At 36.9% G+C, this 20,885-nt stretch overlaps 1 protein-coding gene across 1 annotated transcript in view; it reads left to right on the forward strand.

The window, feature by feature from the left end:
- Positions 1-20,885, forward strand: part of Ccdc141 (coiled-coil domain containing 141) — a 162,874-nt gene that overhangs the window by 35,062 nt on the left and 106,927 nt on the right. The window contains exons 3-5 of the mRNA XM_090342542.1: positions 588-779; positions 4,477-4,585; positions 12,271-12,524. Of these exons, the coding sequence (XP_090198668.1) occupies positions 588-779; positions 4,477-4,585; positions 12,271-12,524 (555 nt within the window). The remainder of the gene's footprint in view (positions 1-587; positions 780-4,476; positions 4,586-12,270; positions 12,525-20,885) is intronic.

Here is a 20,885-nt window from a genome sequence, read left to right on the forward strand (position 1 = left end):
ATCTCAGCCTCTGGAGTAGCTAGGATTATAGGTGAGAGTCTCCAGGGCCTGGATATTTTTCTTCTTTTATCTCCTTTGTGTCTTTCCTTTCCTTTCCTTTCCTTTCCTTTCCTTTCCTTTCCTTTCCTTTCCTTTCCTTTCCTTTCCTTTCCTTTCCTTTCCTTTCCTTCCCTTCCCTTCCCTTCCCTTCCCTTCCCTTCCCTTCCCTTTGCTCCCTCCCTTCTCCTCCCCTCCCCTTCCCTCCCCTTCAACCCATGATAAATCTCAATCTCTTGAAAAGCTAATTACCTTATACCCAACATTTTATACCTGAACAATAGCAAGTATATAGCAACACTAATGAGTTTGTAAACATTTGGGACAATTTTTTTTCTGTACTTTGGTGATGTTTAAATGTAAATGCATTTGGCTTTGCCATAATCCCTGGTTCTCCAAAATTTGGACTCTCTCTTCTGTCTGAATGACTGTGTTTGTAGATTCTCTTAGACCTTCCTACATCACCTCTAGTTTCAAGTGTCCACTGGTTTGAGATGTCATCCTTTGTTTGTACAATGAATGACATTCTGACGTGTCTTTTTTCCTTTTAGGCCTTGGAAGATCAAGTGTGGGAACTCATGCAAGAAGCAGACAAGACAGCTGAAGAGAACAAAGATCAGAGTCTGGTTTATGAGGCCATGGCCCAGACCCTGGGTGTAGCATGGGCAGCACTCATCTCCATGCTGGAAAGAAGAAGGGAGCTCCTTAGGTTGACCTCCGAATTTTTTGAATGTGCCTTGGAGGTTTGTGTTTTTTTGCGGGGGGGGGGGGGTTTGGGAAGTCCTAGGCTTGAACTCAGGCCCTGAGCACTGTCCTTGGACTTTCTTAAGGCTAGAGCTGTACCACTTTTCGGCTTTTTATTTCTATGAATGTGGTACGGAGGAATCAAACCCAGGTCTTTGTGCATGCCAGGCAAGAACTCTACCAAACTCCCAAACTCCCGGCCTCAGAGATTTGTGTTTTTAAGACCATTTTTTTTTCTCTGTAACAAAGCAAGCAAATAGTAAACCTGTAAATGTTCTGTTTCTGTAAGAAGAAACAGAATAGCAGAATAACCAACATATGTACAGTGCTGTGATGCTTATTTTGTGTGTTAAATACTAAAACTAAGATTTTAAATGTAATCTTTCCAAAAAATAAATACAATTAGTTAAATTAATCAACATCTTTAGGTAGAGTGGAAACTTGTGTAACTACTCAGCTCCTGCTCTATCACCTGAGATCCTTCTTGAGCCTGGATTTTTGCTCATTATTTTGGAGCTGGAGTCTTACCAACTTGAATACAGCCTTGGGATATTCTTCCAGATCTCAGCCTCCTGAGTAGCTAGGATAACAGATATGAGCCACTTCATTAGTCATTTCAATTTAGTTTCCTTTTTGGAAGACAGTTACTGCACATACCAAAAGAAGCAATTATGCTTATTTTATGGTTATTAGAAAGTACTCATTAAAAATTTGACAGAGTAAGCCTGATGTGGTGGCTTATGCCTGTAATCCTAGCTACTCAGGAGGCTGAGATCTGAGGATCATAGTTCAAAGCCAGCCCAGACACTAAAGAATGTAAGACCCTTATCTCCAATTAACCACTAGAAAATGGGAAGTGAGACTGTGGCTCAAGGGGTATGGCAGTAGCCTTGAGCTGAAGAGCTCAGGGACAGCACCCAGGCCTCGAGTTCAAGCTCGACAAAAGAAAAAAAAAATATATATATATATAGACAGCGTATTCCACAGGATATTTGGATTATGCACATAGCATAATTCCTGAGCGTAGGGTAGATTTTCTATAAGTAAAGCTCATTAAAGTACAGAGAAGGAAAAAGTCCTGAATCTATGAAGGTCATTTTGCTCTATAATCTTTCTTAAACTTTGCTTTTTTTGAGGTTCCCAATTTCAGAAAGTAAGACTCCAAGAACATTACCAAAATGAGGTGATATATCTAGTGTAAAACAGTTACTAGAAAATTTTGCTTTTTAACTTCTCTGTCAAGTGACAGCACCTTTTTTCTAATGTATGTGCTCTGCTTCATTATGATAAAGCACTGGCTTTGAAAGAGATGGCAGTTTTAAACAGAAAACTCAGCACTTAAATCCAAAAAACTGAAGGAAAAAAGACTGGTTATAGAATATAAAAATCGAGGTGGACAATCTCATGTATCACAAGCTCTATTAAAAACCAGGGGAGGAGTGAAAACCTTGACGTAACATTCCAAAATTACTCCGTACAAATTCAAATGCTGATGTATAGACCATCTTGGGGAAAAGTTCTACATACAAATCTTTTCTCCTGAACAAAATAAACCAATTGAAACATGCCTACAGGTCAAATTACAGGTATAGCATGGGATAGGTGTCTACAGCTCTTGGACTTTAGCTCTCTGAGCACAGGAAATCATCTTTTTTCTAACATTAGACTCAATATTTGTTTCTTACTGTGTGTTAGTGTTTATGCTAGCTATTATTCTCCACAATGTAGAAATTACTTCCAGATATTGCATAAAATGAAAAAATATTAAGTCAAATCTTGTCAATACAGAATTCATATCTTTATATTTGAGTGAGTTTTCATTAGATCAAGCAAAATGACTAATTGTTTCTGTGTTATCCTGCTCCCAGTTTTGCAGTCCAGTTATACTAAGTAGACTTCCGCATAATCTACAGGCCACTTCTGTATGCCAAAGCAATTATTCTTATTGATAAATAAGAGGGTTAAATGAGTAATAACCTCTGTTTCTACTACTATCCAACTTTTGCTGCAGAAAAAGTGTAACTTTTAAATGGGAAAGAAAAAATACTCATAAATTAAAAGTTAACCGAACAACAAAGTCATATTTTTGGTATTGTTTGCTTATGGGCTTATATTTGTAATTTTGAATAACAATTTGAAATGGACACAAGTTACACAGCAATTCTAAAACTTAAAGTAATGTTCTATAAGGAAAAAAAAGAAACACATGACCTTTGAGGGATTTTTTTTCTTTTCTATTTGAAGAATCTGTTCAAACATCCTTAAAATCAGCTGTTAATGCAAGCATGGATGGATAGGGTGATAATTTTAGCACTTAGGAGGCCTTCCCTGCATTTAAATATGTTCTCATCTTTATATAGCAATTATGAGTATATTTTAAGCAGCTGTTAAAGTAGATAAAATATAGCAGATATTGTTAGCTAGTTACATACAAACATTAAATCATCGAATTCAAAAGGGATAACATAAAGGAAAACATGAAAAAGAGGCCAAGAACCAAAGCAGACACTTTTGTTCTTTCTGTTAATCCTTTGCTTTTATTATTTTATTGTACACGAGATAACACATATTTATTAACATTCATCTTATAAACTTAGTAATTCTCAATGAGCTTTAGTGCTAAAACACACTAGCAATGAAATCACCTCTGCATTGATGCTATAGCAACATATCCAACCAACATGTCTTCCTCTAAAATGTGTTTCTAAAATGATCTCCCTGAGAATTCAAAACTCACTTTGAAATTCTCTCCCTCTCAAACTTACTTTATGAAGAAAAATGATAACAACCGAAGACCAATTCTATTGCTCACCAGTTAGGGCATCAAATTGCTCAATATTCACTTTTGAAATAGAGAAGACATTAAACATTTTTTATTCCTGTTCTAACTCCTCTCATTTTTATTTATATAAATTGGCAGGAATATTATGGATAAAAATTCAAATAGCATTACAAATTACATTTCAAATGCTAAAAGTTTGCCTCCCTTCATTCATCACTACGCCCATTGCTTCTCATAAAGGTAGCCATTTGCCATGTGTCTTTTTAGACCTTTCTCTCTTTCTCTGTCTCTCTCTCTCTTTCTCTCTGCCTCTCTGTCTCTCTGTCTCTGTCTCTGTCTGTCTCTCTCTCTCTCTCTCTCTGTCTTTGCATTAATAATGAGATTAGAATACTATTCTGAAACTTTTATGTTTTACATTTAAGTTTAATCCTAAAGAATGACTATATTTTAATCTTTTCTCTGAGATCTTCAGCTGACTTATAATTTTATAATTTTCCAGGTTAGTGGCTCATCAATCTTTTGTTGGTTTTACTCACCACATTTTCTGCCTATTCTTTGAGAAACTGCCTTAGGGTGTTGGAAGTGACTAAATTTATTATATCAGGTATGATAATTTTCATTGAAAATTTGAATGGATATTTGAACAGTAAATAAGTTTATATATCTATATATACCATATATAGATATCAATACATAGTGGATTTATATTTATGAAAGATATCCAAGAGGAAAATCTGCTATGCCTAAACACACCACACACACACACACACACACACACACACACACAAACACACAAACACACACGGACATGTGCATACTTGCAGTCAGCTAGGCATGAACTTATCTACAAATAGCTAAAACTGTCACATTGATTTTTCCTGTTTTCATGTTTTTCCCTTGGTTTTGTGTTGTAGTTTGCTGTGAAAATAGACCAAGCTGAAGATTTCCTTCGGAGCCCTCATGAGTTTGAGAATCCTGAGTCTATAAAATCACTTCTTCAGCTTCATGAACATCATAGCAAAGGTAAGAAATATGTTTATTCTTCACCTAAACATTTAAAGTTTCAAACAGTGTGAGTACAAGAAGGCTTTGGTAGGGCAGTGTATTTTTCATTTATCTGCTTATGAATATCTCAATTGGTTCCAAGAAAGGATAAGCTGAAAGGAAGCACTAGCTGTAAATGATCCAAAGGGATGGCACAGGAGAAACTCCAACTGATGCATTTATTTGGTCCTGAATTCAGGGGCTGTTTTCACCAAGTACATCCCTTTATTTAGCATCTAGCAAAGTATCTAGTTACATGACCAACTAATTAAGGTCAGCCTTTAAGTGACAACTCTGAACAAAAATATTCTTTTACTACTACAGCTAAATTAGAAATGCCAAATCATCCACTCAAAAGCCTAATAAAATATGACAAAGAAAGTTTTCTAACAACAACTATAAATGTATTCCAACTGTTAAGCAACAATTGATGTTGGCGTATATTTTTCACGAGTATTTTGGTAGGCCAGGACTGACGTAGGGAAGGTATTTGTAGATGAAGAGGTGTTACCTGTCATCTTGACCTGTGGAAGAAAGGCAGATACGTGATGGGAAAAGTCATTTCTTTCCTTCTTGAGGACTCTTCTAATTTGGACTATGCCTTGGTGAAATAACTTCTTGAATTTGTTAACTTCCAAATTTCACTTTTAGTTCTATAAGCTTTCTTTTCATATTAGAAAAGAAATAATACATGTTTTTCTTAATAATTAAATTGTATTTTGGTTCCAGTACTAGGGCTTGAACTCAGGACATGGGTACTATCCCTTAGCTTTTCCACTCAATGCTGGTACTCTACCACTTGAGCCATACCTCTACTTATGAGTTTCGAGTGGTTAATTTGAGATGAGAAACTCATGGACTTTTCCCTGTTAGGTGGCTTTAAAACATGAGCCTCAGATCTCAGCCGCCTCAGTAGCTAGGATTACAGGTGTGAACCACTAACTCCAAATATAATTCACAATTATTATCTTGTTTTGCCAGGATGGGTCTTGAACTCAGGGCCTGATCACTGATGTTGGTTTTTCTCAAGGCTGGTGCTCTATCACTTGAGCCATAGCACCACTTCCAGTGTTTTTCTGTGTATGTAGTACCGAGGAATGGAATGTAGGTCTTCATGCGTGATAAGCAAGCACTCTATCACTAAGCCACATTCCCAACCTTAATGCACAATTATTTTAAAGCCACAAATAGGTATGTTTATAAATAGATCTTAGACAAATCCCTGAATAATAGAATAGTATGAATTGCTTATGGATAATGTTCTTCAAACTCAAAGATTAATAATGTACTCTTTGCAGTATATACTTTTATGAAAGCTTACAAATAAATGGATGTAATTTCAACTCATCATTGTTCTGTGACACCTATCACTATCAAGAATCATACCCATCATCAAAAGTCTCAGCATTCATTGCATGATTGGACCTTGGAGTCAGTATATAGTGCATGGTTCCAATTACAGGAAGTGCTCAGGATAAACAAAGTCATAGAAATAGAAAGTAAAGCTGGGTGCAGTGGCTTGTGCCTATAATCCTAGCTACTCAGGAGGCTGAGATCTGAGGATGAAGGTTCATAGCAAGCCCAGGCACAAAAAGACCTTAGGCTCTTATCTCCAACCTCTAGAAAATGGAAAGTAAGACTTGACTCAAAGGTAACATGGTAGCTTTGAGCTGAAGAGCTCAAGTGCCATGACCCACAAAAAGAAAGAAAGAAAGAAAAAAAAGAAAGAAAGAAAGAAAGAAAGAAAGAAGGAAAGAAAGGAAGGAAGAAAGAAAGAAAGGAAGGAAGGAAGGAAGGAAGGAAGAAAAAGAGATGGCAGTGGTTTTCAGGGACTACAGGTAAGAAATAGGAAGGGCCTACAAAAAAGGCTGATCTCTGTAACAAAACTATAAACTGGGTAGCCTAAACAACAGAAATAGTTTCTTCACTGTGTTAGTGTCTGCAAAGCCCAAGAGCAAATGGTCATTCTACTTGATTAAAGCAAGAAATTTTTTCTTGCCATAGAGGTGGCCATGTCCAGTGTGTTCAAGTGACCTTTCCTTGGTACATGAGCATGAGAGAGAAGGAAAGTTTGCTTTTGCTTCTTATGAGCCCACCAATCGCATTAGAGCAAGATCCTCACCCTATTATGTCATTTGAACTCAATTTCCTCTTTAAAAACTCTGCCTTTAAAATCACATTGAGAATAATAGTTGATGAACTTTGAAAATTGGGAGGAGAGGACAAAAGAATTGTCCAGTCTGTTACAAGAGTTTTTGTGAGGAATTCTGAAGGAATTTTGAAATTAGATATTCATAATAACTGAATATGTATATATATGAACCTAATACTTTCACGGATAGATTTTATGATTTACATACATTTCAATAAAGCTATTATTAAACAGTCAAAAAAAAAGTCTCAGCATTAAAATGGGGGCTGCCCATTATTATATTTACGATCTAGCTGAGCCCCTGGATGGTGAGCAGAATTACATAGAATTCTGAATTCTAATAATGAATTCCAGGAGACTGAAAAGTGATTGAGTCCTGTAACCTAGATGGGTTCTGTGGTTTCAATTCAATCTTTTCCAGTCAGCATGGTCATCACAGAGTAATTTGAACTCTGGAAATCCGATGGTGATTTAGGCTTTTGTTGAAGAGGCTCATTACTGACTGAAGCAATCAAATGAGAGTTTTCCCAAGCAATTAGGGGGTGCCAGTAGGGAGTTTTTATAAATATTTGGTGATTTGGCTGAAAGAGAAAACTAATCTGAATGCTAAGTTGCTGTTCCTGATGCTGGCTCCATCAGTATGCGGGATCAACCACATAATGATCAAGTAAGTCCATGTGCGTTCATGCTGCCTTTGTTTGGGGCTGTAGATTATCACTATCCTGCCATCCATTGAGAGTAGAATAAAGCTCCTTTCATAAATATAGTTTTGAGAGTCTGCTCAAACTCTTCTAACAGGTAGATAAATATGCTAAAGGCAGGAAATCCACTTTATTTTTATAATGATGAAATATTTTTCCATCCCTATGGCATGTCCCTGTGATATTTTTATGCCCTTCCAGGTGATACATGAAGGATTTCAGAGGACTGTGGTCAGATGCTTGGATTCTAACCCATTTGTCTAAGAATGGTGTTACAGACTTTGTTTAATGAAAAAGGATTTGATAAAATATTTCAATCAACTACTTTAGTAAGATAAATAAAATTAGTTGGTTTGAAGTGAATTTTAGTAGATGATATTCTTATTTTTTTTAGCATAGGGCTTCTTATTTATGATCTTTAAATTTAGGAAAATAAGGAAATAGGATATCTGTAAGTGAAGTTGTTAGTTCTAATTGATCCTGAAATGTTGGTCAGTTGAGTAGTACAAAACATGAGTGTTAGGGTGACAAAAAGCACTATCATCAAACTCATCTCTAACCAGAGACCTTATTTCAATTTCCTTCACATAGGCCCTCTTATCCAGCAAAGCTGAGACTGTGCTATGCTTGAAACATACTCCGAATAATGTAGAATCATGATGAATAGGTTGATGTTTCTGAGATGTGGAATGTTTACAGAATGAGCATAGAATGAGACCACCTATGACATTCCTGTTCTTTCTACACTGGCTTAAACATGAATACTTAGTATTTTCTAGGAAAAGTGGTTTCCACACTAATTACCAACTTGGCCACCCTAAGTTTAATTATACAAATTATACACAATTTTCTTTGCATAGTATGAAACTCAAAGCTATGTGACAGGTTATTACATGTCCCTTAGCCTCAAGGAGCCATGTTTACACTTACCAGTATATTCCCTGTGAGTGTCTCTGTTACACATCCAGCATGTTGTGGTGGTAATACTTGATTTCATCATTTATCTCTATCATCTGTTTATGAAACATTATGCTCATTAAGTTAATTGACCTTAAGTTGGATATTTGTACTTTATAATTAAGTGCTCTGATGTTACTTTTTATTATAATGAATATTATCAAAGTAATTACACAATGGAAATTTTGTCAAATATCTAACAGTGTCATATTATAAGGTATTGTGTGTAAGTTTTGTATATGTAGAAAGACAAAATTTTTTAAAATTTATGAACATTGGAGATTTTTGTATTCATTTTCTTTGTAGTTCTAGGGTTCGAACGTAGGTCCTTGATATTTCTAGGCAGGTACTCTACCACTTGAAACACAATCCTTAGCCCTTTGTCCTTTTTTGATTTAGGTTAATTTTCAGGGTCTCAGTTTTTGCCTCAAACAGTGATAACTCCTACCATATACAGTTTAACTGAAACCATAGGTATATACCACCATGCAACATTTCCAGCTTGTTTTATTGAGATGGGATCTTACTTTTTGCCTAGGCTTATTCCAAACTTCTCCCTGTTCCCACTTTTCCATTTCCACCTCTTGAATAGGGCCAATTACCTATATAAATTATAGCATCTAGCCTGAGATTTTTATATTAATGAAGGCCACCACATAGACAGTTTATCTGTGAAGAAAAGTATATTAATTTGTATGATTAACTGCTGGGATGAATAAGAAAAAGAATATAAACTATGAACATATAAGATGCAAGAAATGGACAGAAAGCTACAAGAACTGACAGAAGGAAGTGTTGAAGAATTTGTCCTTTGAAATGACCATTACTTTTGCCATGACAAAATACTGAAGTTAAGTGTGGAAGGATTTGTTTTGTGTTTCGGAGGTTTCAATTTTGGGTCACCTGACCCTGTATTCTGTAAAGCAGAATATCATGACAGGGAGCATGTGATAGAGTAAAGTGATTCATGGTAGATAGCAAGAGAAGGCTACAGTGGGACTAGTACAAGACAGCTTTCAAAGTCATAAGCTATTACCTCTAACCAAGCCTCGACTCATAACTTATTCAGTATGGACTCATTAATAGATTAACCAATTGATGAAGCTATGATCTTTCAATAGGCCATCATCTAGAAGAAAGCCTCTATTATTTTTAAGTTAACTTTTGTCCCAGAGGCTTTATGCCTGGGTTACTATTTTAATAGAGTCCAGAACAGAAAACCAGTAAGTAGAATAAATATTAAATACATACTTTCAAGGGAGCAGAACAAATTGATCTCATTTACTGGCAATGTATCATATTGTGAGCCCTAAAATGTTTCTTTCATATGAGAAGTCTAATGTGTAAGACTAGTTTTAGAAAGAAGAAAAACATGCTGTGTGGAAACACTGCTGGCTTGTCTAGGTATCATGTAAATGTTCCATAGTGTGTGCAAAACTACTCATAATATGAAAAATAACTTTTCAATGCAAAAGATAAAATATCTCCATCCAAAAAAAATCAAAGGACAAAAATAAATCATCCTGATTAATACATTAAGTCTATAAAATTTAAACTCCAGTTGTTAGGGAGGCCTTCTTGGTTTGGGGTCAGGGAGAGGGGATTCCACATCCCGCCAGAATTCTCCATGCAGAGACAGCCTCATGCAAAAAGATGAATTTATTGGGGAAGTGGATAATGAGCTGACCCGCCGGGGACACAGTGCAGACTCGGGAGCAAACACTGTGACTGTGAGCACTGCTCAGGCTGGGTTTTTAAGGGCAAAAACCATGCGGTCAAGCTGGCCACAGGCAGGTGGCCAATGGGGCTATGACATACACAGAGAGAGCGCATAGTCATCCGGTTACACTCAGGCAGCCAACAGAGTTAAAGCCTGCCTCATAGTAACTGTTTGAACTGACTTTATCGTTTTGGTTGGAATTGGCATATGACTTTGGCAGATCCCCACACCAAGCAGGCCGATGTTCTTACTGATGGGGGCAGGGATAAGGAGGCTTCTCCCTGGAAGGGTTCTGGTTAACCTTCAGCATTCCACAATGCAGGTCGTCAAGCAGATTAGGGCAGGAGGAACTTTTTTAGAGAGTTTCATTACAAAACAATGAGGTTGTTATTTTTTCTTAAGTTACACAATGCACCTCAGGCAGGGGTTGGAAGGGGCTAAGGGAGTTGGCTATCAACAAAATTAGAGAGCTTACTGCCACATCTCAGAATGGGGTAACATCTATCAGCCTTTTTACCCTAGAATTTTGTGGCTTGAAAGACTCCATCCCTCTTTCATTCTGAAATCTGCCTTTACCTTATTTATTTGTTTATTTCATCTTCATACATTTTCATTTTCTTCTTAAAATTATACTTTATAGTATATTCATTTAATTCATTCTCCCCTTCAGCTCTCAGAAAAAGTGTTTCAGTTGCAAGAAACACTTGTAGGGCTGGGAGTTTGGCCTAGTGGTTAAAGTGCTTGCCTAGCATGCATGAAGACCCGGGTTCGATTCCTTGGTACCACATACATAGAAAAAAGCCAGAAGTGGTGCTGAGGCTCAAGTGGTAGAGCTCTAGCCTTGAGAAAGTCCAAGGACAGTGCTCAGGCCCTGAGCTCAAGCCCAGGACTGGCAAAAAAAAAAAAGAAACAGTTGTAACAATGACTTCAGCCTAATCATTGCTGTGTAGTTAGGGTCCATGTTAAAAGTAGAAGGCTGCCACCATCAAAAAAGTACACCCATCTGCAAGTCACAAGACTGGGATTTCAGCACTGGCTCAGTTTGCAACAGAACAATGCTTGGTAAAGCACTTATTCTCTGGCTCTTCTTCACAGTCCTTCCCTTCCTAGAATTCAAAAAAATAATATAACTTGGGTGCCAATGTCTTATGCTTCTAATCCTAGCCATTCAGGAGACTGAGATATGAGGATGACCATAGTATGAAGCCAGCACAGGCAGGAAAGTCTGTGAGACTCTGATCTTCCAAGTAATTACTCAAAACACTGGAAGTGAAGCTGTGGCTCAAGTGGTAGAACACTAGCCTTGAGCACAAAAGCCCAGAGACAGCACCCAGTTCCTGAGTTCAGGCTCCAGGACCTGCAAAGTCACACACACACAAGGAAAAAAGAAAGGAAGGAAGGAAGGAAGGAAGGAAGGAAGGAAGGAAGGAAGGAAGGAAGGAAGGGAGAGAGGGAAGAAGGGAGGGAAGGAGAAAGGAGAGAGAGAGAGAGAGAGAGAGAGAGAGAGAGAGAGAGAGAGAGAGAGAGAGAGAGAGAGAGAGAGAGAGACATGGAAATTTCTAGCTATAGTGTAAGCTATAGATGAATTGACTGGGGAGGGGATACAATTAAGAGAAGGCTGGTTGAGTTCTGGCATGAGATGTGTCTTTCTTTAATGAGGACAGAGAGAAGCAGACAGATACGGGAGGTGGTAGGCCAACTTGACAGGTCTTGATAATGGTAGGATGAGGGAGTTGAAGTGTCTTGCATGATTTCTGGCTTGTAGAGAGTGGATAGTGTTTAATCTAACAGTGATTTTCATTAATCCTCAAGTATTAGTGGTGTTCAATACGCTGTTCCCAACTCCTTCCCTTCTATACTTTCTGTCTTGTTGATCCTTTAATTTCCAGGATTTACTCCAGAGCTCACAAACTGATGACTAATATTTCATATGGGACTTTGTGTTACGGGAATTTTAAAACTAACAAATAACAGCTTACAAAACCTTTTAAATTTATGTTTACATTGAAATTCCTGGTAGGGCAGCAAATTATTAATATAAAAGTTATGTAATTGAAAATTATATGAAGAAACTGCACAATGCTCTAGAAGCTTTTTCATATCATTGTTTTTTTCCTTTCTAATTTTCTTCTAGAACTCTTAGAACGTTCTCTTGCCCTTTTAAACAAAAGTTACCAACTCAATGACTTCATCGACAAATTCAAGAGTGATGGATCTAGTGTAAATTCTGAGATGATGCAGGGAGCTCAGAGCAGCTGTCTGAAGATTGAAAGCCTACTTGAACTTCTACAGGACAGAAGACGGCAATTAGACAAGTACATGCAGCAACAACGGCAAGAATTGGCTCAGGTTCTGCAGATATGTCTGTGGGACCAACAAGAAAACCAGGTAACCCAGAGAGGCGTTGGGTGATGTCTTGGCTTTGGAAACTGACTGCCATATTAGATTAATTAAGCCCTAGGACAGTGTCTCAGTAGCAAAGTTCAAATATTTTCATCTTTGGTCCAAAAGCATTTTCTCTAGGCTACCATGTTGTTTTCTCAAGTAAGTGTACAATAAAAAGTATCCTGTTCTTATAGGATCTTACAATCCTGAGACATTGGAACCATACTTCATTGCATTATACTTTTCTTTTGCTTTTACCTGTTTTAAGACCATATGAGAACTGTCAAATTTTACATTAATAGATCGTTTGTCAGTTATTTTAAACACTTATGAAAATGGAAAATGTAAGTAGAGAATTAGAATAAAGATTACTGGTAAATTGTCATGTAGATGTCTGAAAATCTGATGCATTTGCTCTCTTAAGATTGATTTGAAAGATAGATTGATGCTTCTTGCTTTCTCAGAACCTGTGGTCTAACTTTTAAATGATCAGCTAATTGTCCCTTGGAAAAGAAGTTAAGTAACCAGCTTGGTAGTGACTTTAGATTTTCATCCATTGCAGAACATAGTAAATAAATGCAGACTTTTCTCTCTTATTTGAGATGTGATTATCAGGGAGACACGATCATGGCAGGTTCTTTCTTTATCACTGTTTTTCTGATATAAAAATCTTTGTTTTCCATTGAAAATGTGAGGAGCTGCCTTTTCTTTTCTGATCTGGTAGCATCTTGTTTTGCAGATAATCTGCTTCATTAATGAAAATCAGAAGCAGCTTGGAATATTTTGTGCATAATTAATTATCTTGGCTACAAGATTTATGAATGTAATTTTTCTCAATTGTTCCAATAAGACATAAGTGAGATAAACAAATATATTAAAGCTAAGTTATTGTGGCCTGTTTATACAAGAAAATGTCAAAGACATCTAAGATAATTATGATAGAAAATCTCTTTTTGCTACCCAGATTAAATAGCTGTATAAGGTACACCTTTTTGTTTCTTTATTGTTTTTGGATGGTCATGGGACTTGAACTCTAGACCTGGGTGTTGTCCCTAAACTCTTCAGCCCAAGGCTAGTGCTCTACTCCTTGAGACATACGTTTTTTTTCATATATTGTATTATAATTAATAGAAGGATTATATTATATTCACCAGATAGAAGGTGCATTAATTCACATACATTGATACCCTTTCTCATGTCATGGTCCCCATTTTCTTCTCCCCTCTCCCCCCACTTCTCATGTTGTTTTCCCCCTTCCCTATCCAATTTCAAATAAACAATCAAGCATATATACAATATATCACATAACAAGATGAAATACTGTAACAGTATGAGATACCTAAGGGACAGCAAAAGAGATGAGAGATAACATAGTACATTAAGGACAACAATCACTCATTTGGATTTTGTTTCTATACCATGGAGGTCCTTTCATTTAGCATCATACTATATGGCCTTATGTATCTAGGTTTTGTTCTATTGTAAATCTCTGCTAGGGAGAGCACAAGGTTTCTGCTGATTATGACAAATGAGGGAAACCATTAAGCCTAAGTTCCTTTGAGTCTGGCTTACTTCACTTAATATGATTTTTTCTAAGTCTTTCCATTTCCTTACAAATGGGGCGATGTTGTTTTTTTCTGACAGCAGCATAACATTCCATTGTGTATAAATACATCTTTTTGATCTACTCATCAACTGAGGGACATCTGGGTTGCTTCCATATCTTTGCTATGGTTAACAGTGCTGCAATGAACATCATCCCCTCCAGCATTGTTATTAGATTTCTTGATCCTGGCCATTCTAACTGGAGTGAGGTGGAATCTTAGAGTTGTTTTGATTTGCATTTCTTTTATGGCCAGAGATGTCGAGCATTTCTTCATGTGTCTATAGTCCATTCTTATTTCTTCTTCAGAGAAGACTCACTTTAAGTCTTTGGCCCATCTTTTAATGGGATGCTTGTTTCTTTGAAGATTAGTTTTGGAGTGATTCAATTTTTTGAGCCGTTGATGTATTTTAGATATGAGGCCTGTGTCTGTTGTATGGTTAGTGAAGACCTTCTTCCACTCTGCTTTCTAGTTAATTTGCTAGCTATGTCCTTTGCCATACAGAAGCTCTGTAGTTTAATACAGTTCCACTTATCCAATAGATGCTGGAGGGGATGTGGCCAGGAGGGATCACTACTACACTATTGGTGGGAGTGTAAACTCGTTCAACCACTATGGAAAGCAGTATGACAGTTCCTCAAAAGACTAAACATGGAGCTCCCCTAGGACCCAGCAATTCCACTACTTGGCATTTACTCAATCATCCAGAAACAAGGACATACTAAATCCACTAGCACAATGATGTTCATTGCAGCACTGTTAACCATAGCAAAGATGTGGAACCAACCCAGATGTCCCTCAGTTGATGAGTAGATCAAAAAGATGTATTTATACACAATGGAATGCTATGCTGCTGTCAGAAAAAACAACATCGCCCCATTTGTAAGGAAATGGAAAGACTTAGTAAAAATCATATTAAGTGAAGTAAGCCAGACTCAAAGGAACTTAGGCTTAATGGTTTCCCTCATTTGTCATAATCAGTAGAAACCTTGGGCTCTCCCTAGCAGAGATTTACAATAGAACAAAACCTAGATACATAAGGCCATATAGTATGATGCTAAATGAAAGGACCTCCAGTGTATAGAAACAAAATCCAAATAATGAGTGATTATTGTCCTTAATGTACTATGTTATCTCTCATCTCTTTTGCTGTCCCTTGGTTATCTCATACTGTTACAGTATTTCATCTTGGTATCTGATATATTGTATATATGCTTGATTGTTTATTTGAAATTGAATAGGGAAGGGGGAAAACAACATGAGAATTGGGGGGGGGGAAGAAAATGGGGACCAAGACATGAGTAATGGTATCAATGTATGTGAAGTAATGTACCCTCTATCTGGTGAATATCATGTAACCCTTCTATTAATTACTATAAAATTTATGAAAAAAAAGAAGACTCTAAGGAAACATCTTGACAAAAAAAAACAAAGACAAGTCAATAGGCCTTATAATTACTATTGTTTTTGTTGTTGGCAGTGGAAGCAGTGGTGGTATTGGGGCTTCAACTTAGTGCCCTGTGTTATCCCTTAGTTTAGTTTTGTTTGTTTATTTGTTTATTTCAGACTGATATTCCATCACTTTAGCCACTCCTCCGCTTCTGATTTTTGCTACTTAATTGGGAGTAAGAGTTTTATATATTTTTCTTCTTGGGCTTCAAGTCTTAGGCTCCTGAGTATCTTATCTGCTACATAAGCCACAGTAACCTGGCTTTTTTGTCCCCCAACAAATTTGAATAATTTTATAAACATTATATGAAAATAAATCAGTTTCATGCTTTAGAAAGTTTATAACACATTGAAAAAGTTTAGCAGTTATTTATCCTGTCAGTAAGGTAGTTTATGACACTTACTTTTTCTTCTAATAAACAAGGATATAGACTTTTATATTTCAATTTGAAACTCACCAAGCTCATGACCTAGAAATTGAGATGGTGATGTGGCAATCTGAAACATTGTTTTTGTCTCTCATACTTACACACAATGGATAGAATTGGCTTGAAGTCTCCATGTAGCTAAGTGTGTAATTCTATATTTTGGGGGGAAACCCATGCCATAGGTCCTTTTGATACATTGCCAAGTCACTGGATTGAGCTCCATTTTCTTTTTTTTCTTTCTTTCTTTTTTTTTTTTTTTTTACCAGTCCTGGGCTTGAGCTCAGGGCCTGAGCACTGTCCTTGGACTTTCTCAAGGCTAGAGCTCTACCACTTGAACCTCAGCACCACTTCCGGCTTTTTTTTCTATGTATGTGGTGCCGAGGAATCGAACCCGGGTCTTCATGCATGCTAGGCAAGCACTTTAACCACTAGGCCAAACTCCCGGCCCTCCATTTTCTTTCTCAATAAAGGACTCCTTCCACTGCTGGATGAGTTCCTTGCAATGAAGTGGCAGAAGTAATGCTAAACAATAAACTAGGTCTAGGGACTTTAACTGTAATATTTTCATTCATTAAAAGTCAGCTCTCCACCATTCAAAAGTTGGAGTTGAAGAGCATATTTGAAGGCAATGTGGAGTAGAATGAGTCGTCAGTGACATTTTTCTTGAAATACAGATGTGAGAAGTTGGCAGAAAAATCAAGTGCATTAAATTATGATTCTAGACAGTAAGAAAAGTCATCTGTAAAAGCTGTTTATAAAATTAAAAAATTAGCCACATGGTAGTATTTTTGTCATGAGAGAGAATCCTGGGATTTGATCTTTTGGGAAAATTCTGATACTTCCCTCTGATGTCAGTGATTCAATGAAGGCTCTCACATTCAACAAAATAAGATTGTGAACATTTTGTTGTCTGTCTGGAATCTCTGACACTAAGCCCCCAAACAAGCCAATATCTACATCAGTCACAAGATATACCTAAAAATCGACATCCCCCTAGCAGCATTCAAAGACAAGTTTACAACATCTAATGTAGAGTTCTTAACTGGTTTAGGTTCTGAGTCCAGAATCTGTCAGTGGGCTATCAAAAATGGTTCCAATATCCCATCGTACATGTGCTAGTCATATTTATTTTAAAAGACAAGTGTCTTACCCAGAGACAGATAGGTTTTAGCTCACACCTGCCTTATTTGAATATGGTTTGAGAGTTAGTCTGTTGTGATTGGAATGTTAAACTCTTATAAGAATCAGTCTTCTCGGGGCCAGGAGTTTGGCCTAGTGGTAGCGTGCTCACCTAGCATGCATGAAGACCCAGGTTCAATTCCTGGGTACCACATACATAGAAAAAAGCCGGAAATGGTGCTGAGGCTCAAGTGGTAGAGCTTTAGCCTTGAGAAAGTCCAAAGGCCCTGAGCTCAAATCCAGGACTGGCAAAAAAAAAAAAAAAAGAATCAGTCTTCTCTTTATCAAGTTAGGTTATCATCTACTATACAGAGAGAAATGTTTAGGCCAAACTTAAACAGTATGGTGGCAGCTCTAGGCTAACCAATTCAGCTTAAACTAATTCTTTCTCATCTCTCAAACCCTAAGTTGCAAACATCAGCAATATGTAGCACCTCTTCAACATGCATGATCACCTACTAGAACAAATGAATATTTGAAGTCTACTTTAGTATAGAGCATGTTTGACTGGATTTCTCATATAAAATACAGACAACTGGCTTTCCTTCTATTAATAAAATACCAAAGCCTTATGAAAACTAAAACTATTGCTATAACATGGCTTTAAAATCAAAGTAGACATTAGAATTCACTTGTGACCATCAGCTACAATTGCAAATCCTTCAGCATTTCTGCTAATGGAGAGACTACCAAAAAGAAAAGTCTTGGGTTTATAAGAAAAGTAACTAATTTATCAGTGTATTTTATCTTAAATAATAGAGGTTATTTGGGAAGAACTGTTCTGCACACGGAAAAGAAAATTGAAGTAATTTGAAGAGATTTTCATCTTCTCTTAAGTATTTCTGCTAAGGTGATTTGAATTATTTATTGGTAGCTCCCTCCTCAAGCATAGTTTTAAATAAAGATTAAATAATAGGATCTGATTTTGGTGTGTAGAACAAAATGTAAGGAAAAAAGAAAACCCTGTGAAGTTTGTGGTAGTCTGATGCATAGCTTCTGCTGTAAAAAGCAGTTCTCTTATTCTCCTAATCGTTTATCATTGGCCATCAGAGAATATTTTCTAGTCCTTGGGTTCCCTAGTTTAGTCTATCTTGAGCAAGCATCGCCTAGGAGTAGGGATTCATAGTGGGTGCTTTGTCTCATGAGTCTCAGCCTGTTGCACATTTCCTAACCAGTGCAGTATTTCCACTGATCCCCAATGATGGCACACAGGATCTGAAACTGGGTTGGAAATAAGTTCTGTAACTATAGCCTTACTGTTCTCCAGAATTCTTTGTTTCTGTAGATAAGATACTATGAGAAGAAAAAGTAAGCATGAGTTGTGCCCATGGCATTACTGGCTCCAACTCTGGGACTTCCCCCTTAATTTGTCTTGGTTTCAGTTTCCCCATCTGTTCAAAAGGTAATTGTCTCAGTCACAGCAAGAATTTAAAGACCAGAGGACCATAACATAGTTTGTTTGTGTGTCAGTCCTGGGGCTTGAACTCAGGCACTGGGCATTATCCTGCACATTTTTTTCCCTCCAGTGCTCTACCACATGAGCCACAGCCCCTACTTCTGGCTTTCTCTGGTAGTTAATTGGAGATAAGAGTCTCATTTGTATGGAAATGGAAAGACTTGGGAAAAATCATATTAAGTGAATAAACCATTTGTAATAATTAGTACACACCTAGGACTCTCCTAGCACAGGATTACAATAGCTCAAACTCTAGGAACATAAGGTCATATTGGATGAGACTAAATGAAAGGATCTCTAGGATATTGAAACAAGAGTTTTTTTTAAGTTAATTTATTTTTTATTGTTTTCATTGGCAGGGAAATGTATAAAGGGGTTAGTTACATTCGCCAGGTAGTAGGTACATTACGTCTCACACATCAATACACCTTCTCATGTTTTTGTCCCCATTTCTCTCTCTCTACCCCCTCCCAATCATCTTTTTTCCCCCCTTCCCTTTCCTATTTCAAATAAACAAACATATATACAATATACCAGTTAACAAAGTCGGATATAGTAATAATATGAGATTAATCAAAGAGCAACAAAAGAGAAGTAACAGTATATTAAGAACAACAATCACACAAGATAAAGCTCTTGTTTCCATATCCTAGAGTTCCTTTCATTTAGTCTCATCCTATATGACCTTATGTATCTAGGGTTTGTGTGATTGTAATCCTCTGCTAGGAGAGTCCTAGATGTGTACTAATTATTACAAATGAGGGAAGCCATTGAGCCTGTGTTCCTTTGGGCCTGGCTTACTTCACTTCATATGATTTTTTCCAAGTCTTTCAATTTCCTTACAAATGTGTCAGTGTCATTCTTTCTGATGGCAGCATAGAATTCCACTGTGTATAAATACCACATCTTCTTAGATCCAGTCATCTACTGAGGGGCATCTGGGTTGGTTTCCTATCTTTGCTATGGTAAATAGTGCTGCAATGAATATCATTGTGCTAGTGGATTTAGTATGTTCTTGTTTGTGGACATTTGGGTAAATGCCGAGTAGTGGAATTGCTGGATCATAGGGGAGCTCTATGTTTAGTCTTTTGAGGGCAAACAAGAGCTTTACCTTGTATGATTGTTGTTCTTAATGTACTGTTATTTCTCTTCTTTTTTTGCCCTTTGGTCAATCTCATATTATTACTGCATCTGACTTTGTTACCTGATATATTGTATGTACGTTTATTTGAAATAGAAAAGAGAAGGGGGGAAACAAGATGATTGGGAGTGGATGGAGGGAGGGAAATGGGGACAAAAACATGAGAAGGAGTATCAATGTGTGAGAAGTAATGCACATACTACCTGGAGAATATAAGTCTGACCCCTCTATATGTACCCAGACAATAATAATAAAATAAAGAGTCTCACATACTTTCCTGCCATGGCTGGCTTCAAACCATAATCCTCAGACCTCAGCCTCTTGATTAGCTAGGATTACAGGCATGAGACACTGGTACCTGGCCTGAAGTAATACTGTAAACTGCAAAGTAGCACCTGATATCTCTCTTCATTTTTATCTCCAGGCAAAGACAGAATGTCCATCACACACAAGCTAGTCCCTACTTGTCCAATGTAACATCTTCAATGGTGTTCTCTTCTAGTCTTCCCCACTGAATCTGGTGCACATCTGCATTGACTAGCCTACAGATTTAGGTCCCAGTTACTGCAAGTATGCAAGTTCATCTAATCAAAAAAGTGGGAAAATATTAGAAGAGATCCATTTACTTTTTCTGCTTTCCCTGAAGCTGTCTTCTCCTACTTAGCCCGAAGTTCAACCAGCTTCTTCAAAAAGTAGTTAGTTCTTCCTGAATCCCTATTCACTGGGTCATAAATGCTTAAAATTGATAGATATCTTATTTCATCTCTCTCCTGGTTCTGTTTAAATTTTACTTAATTAACACTCATTCCTTAAATTTGCATATTTGGGTAACAGAAATAGCTAAGAAAAATAAAATGCAATCTACATATATAATTTTAAGAATTCTAGTAGCCATTATAAAATAAAAAAACATTAGAAAGTAAAAGGCCGTAGTAAAAGATGAAATATAATCATATATTTTATTTAACTCTGTATATACTAAGTTTTAACAGATAGTGAACATTAATATTCTTTTGTATGGTGTGTGTAAGTGTGTGTGTGTGTGTGTGTGTGTGTGTGTGTGTGTATGTCTGTGTGTATGTGTGCATGTGTACATTCTAATCCTAG

This window comes from Megascapheus bottae, chromosome 12, assembly GCF_031878675.1.
Source record: "Megascapheus bottae isolate mThoBot1 chromosome 12, mThoBot2.hap1, whole genome shotgun sequence".
Classification (NCBI taxonomy): Eukaryota; Metazoa; Chordata; class Mammalia; order Rodentia; family Geomyidae; genus Megascapheus; species Megascapheus bottae.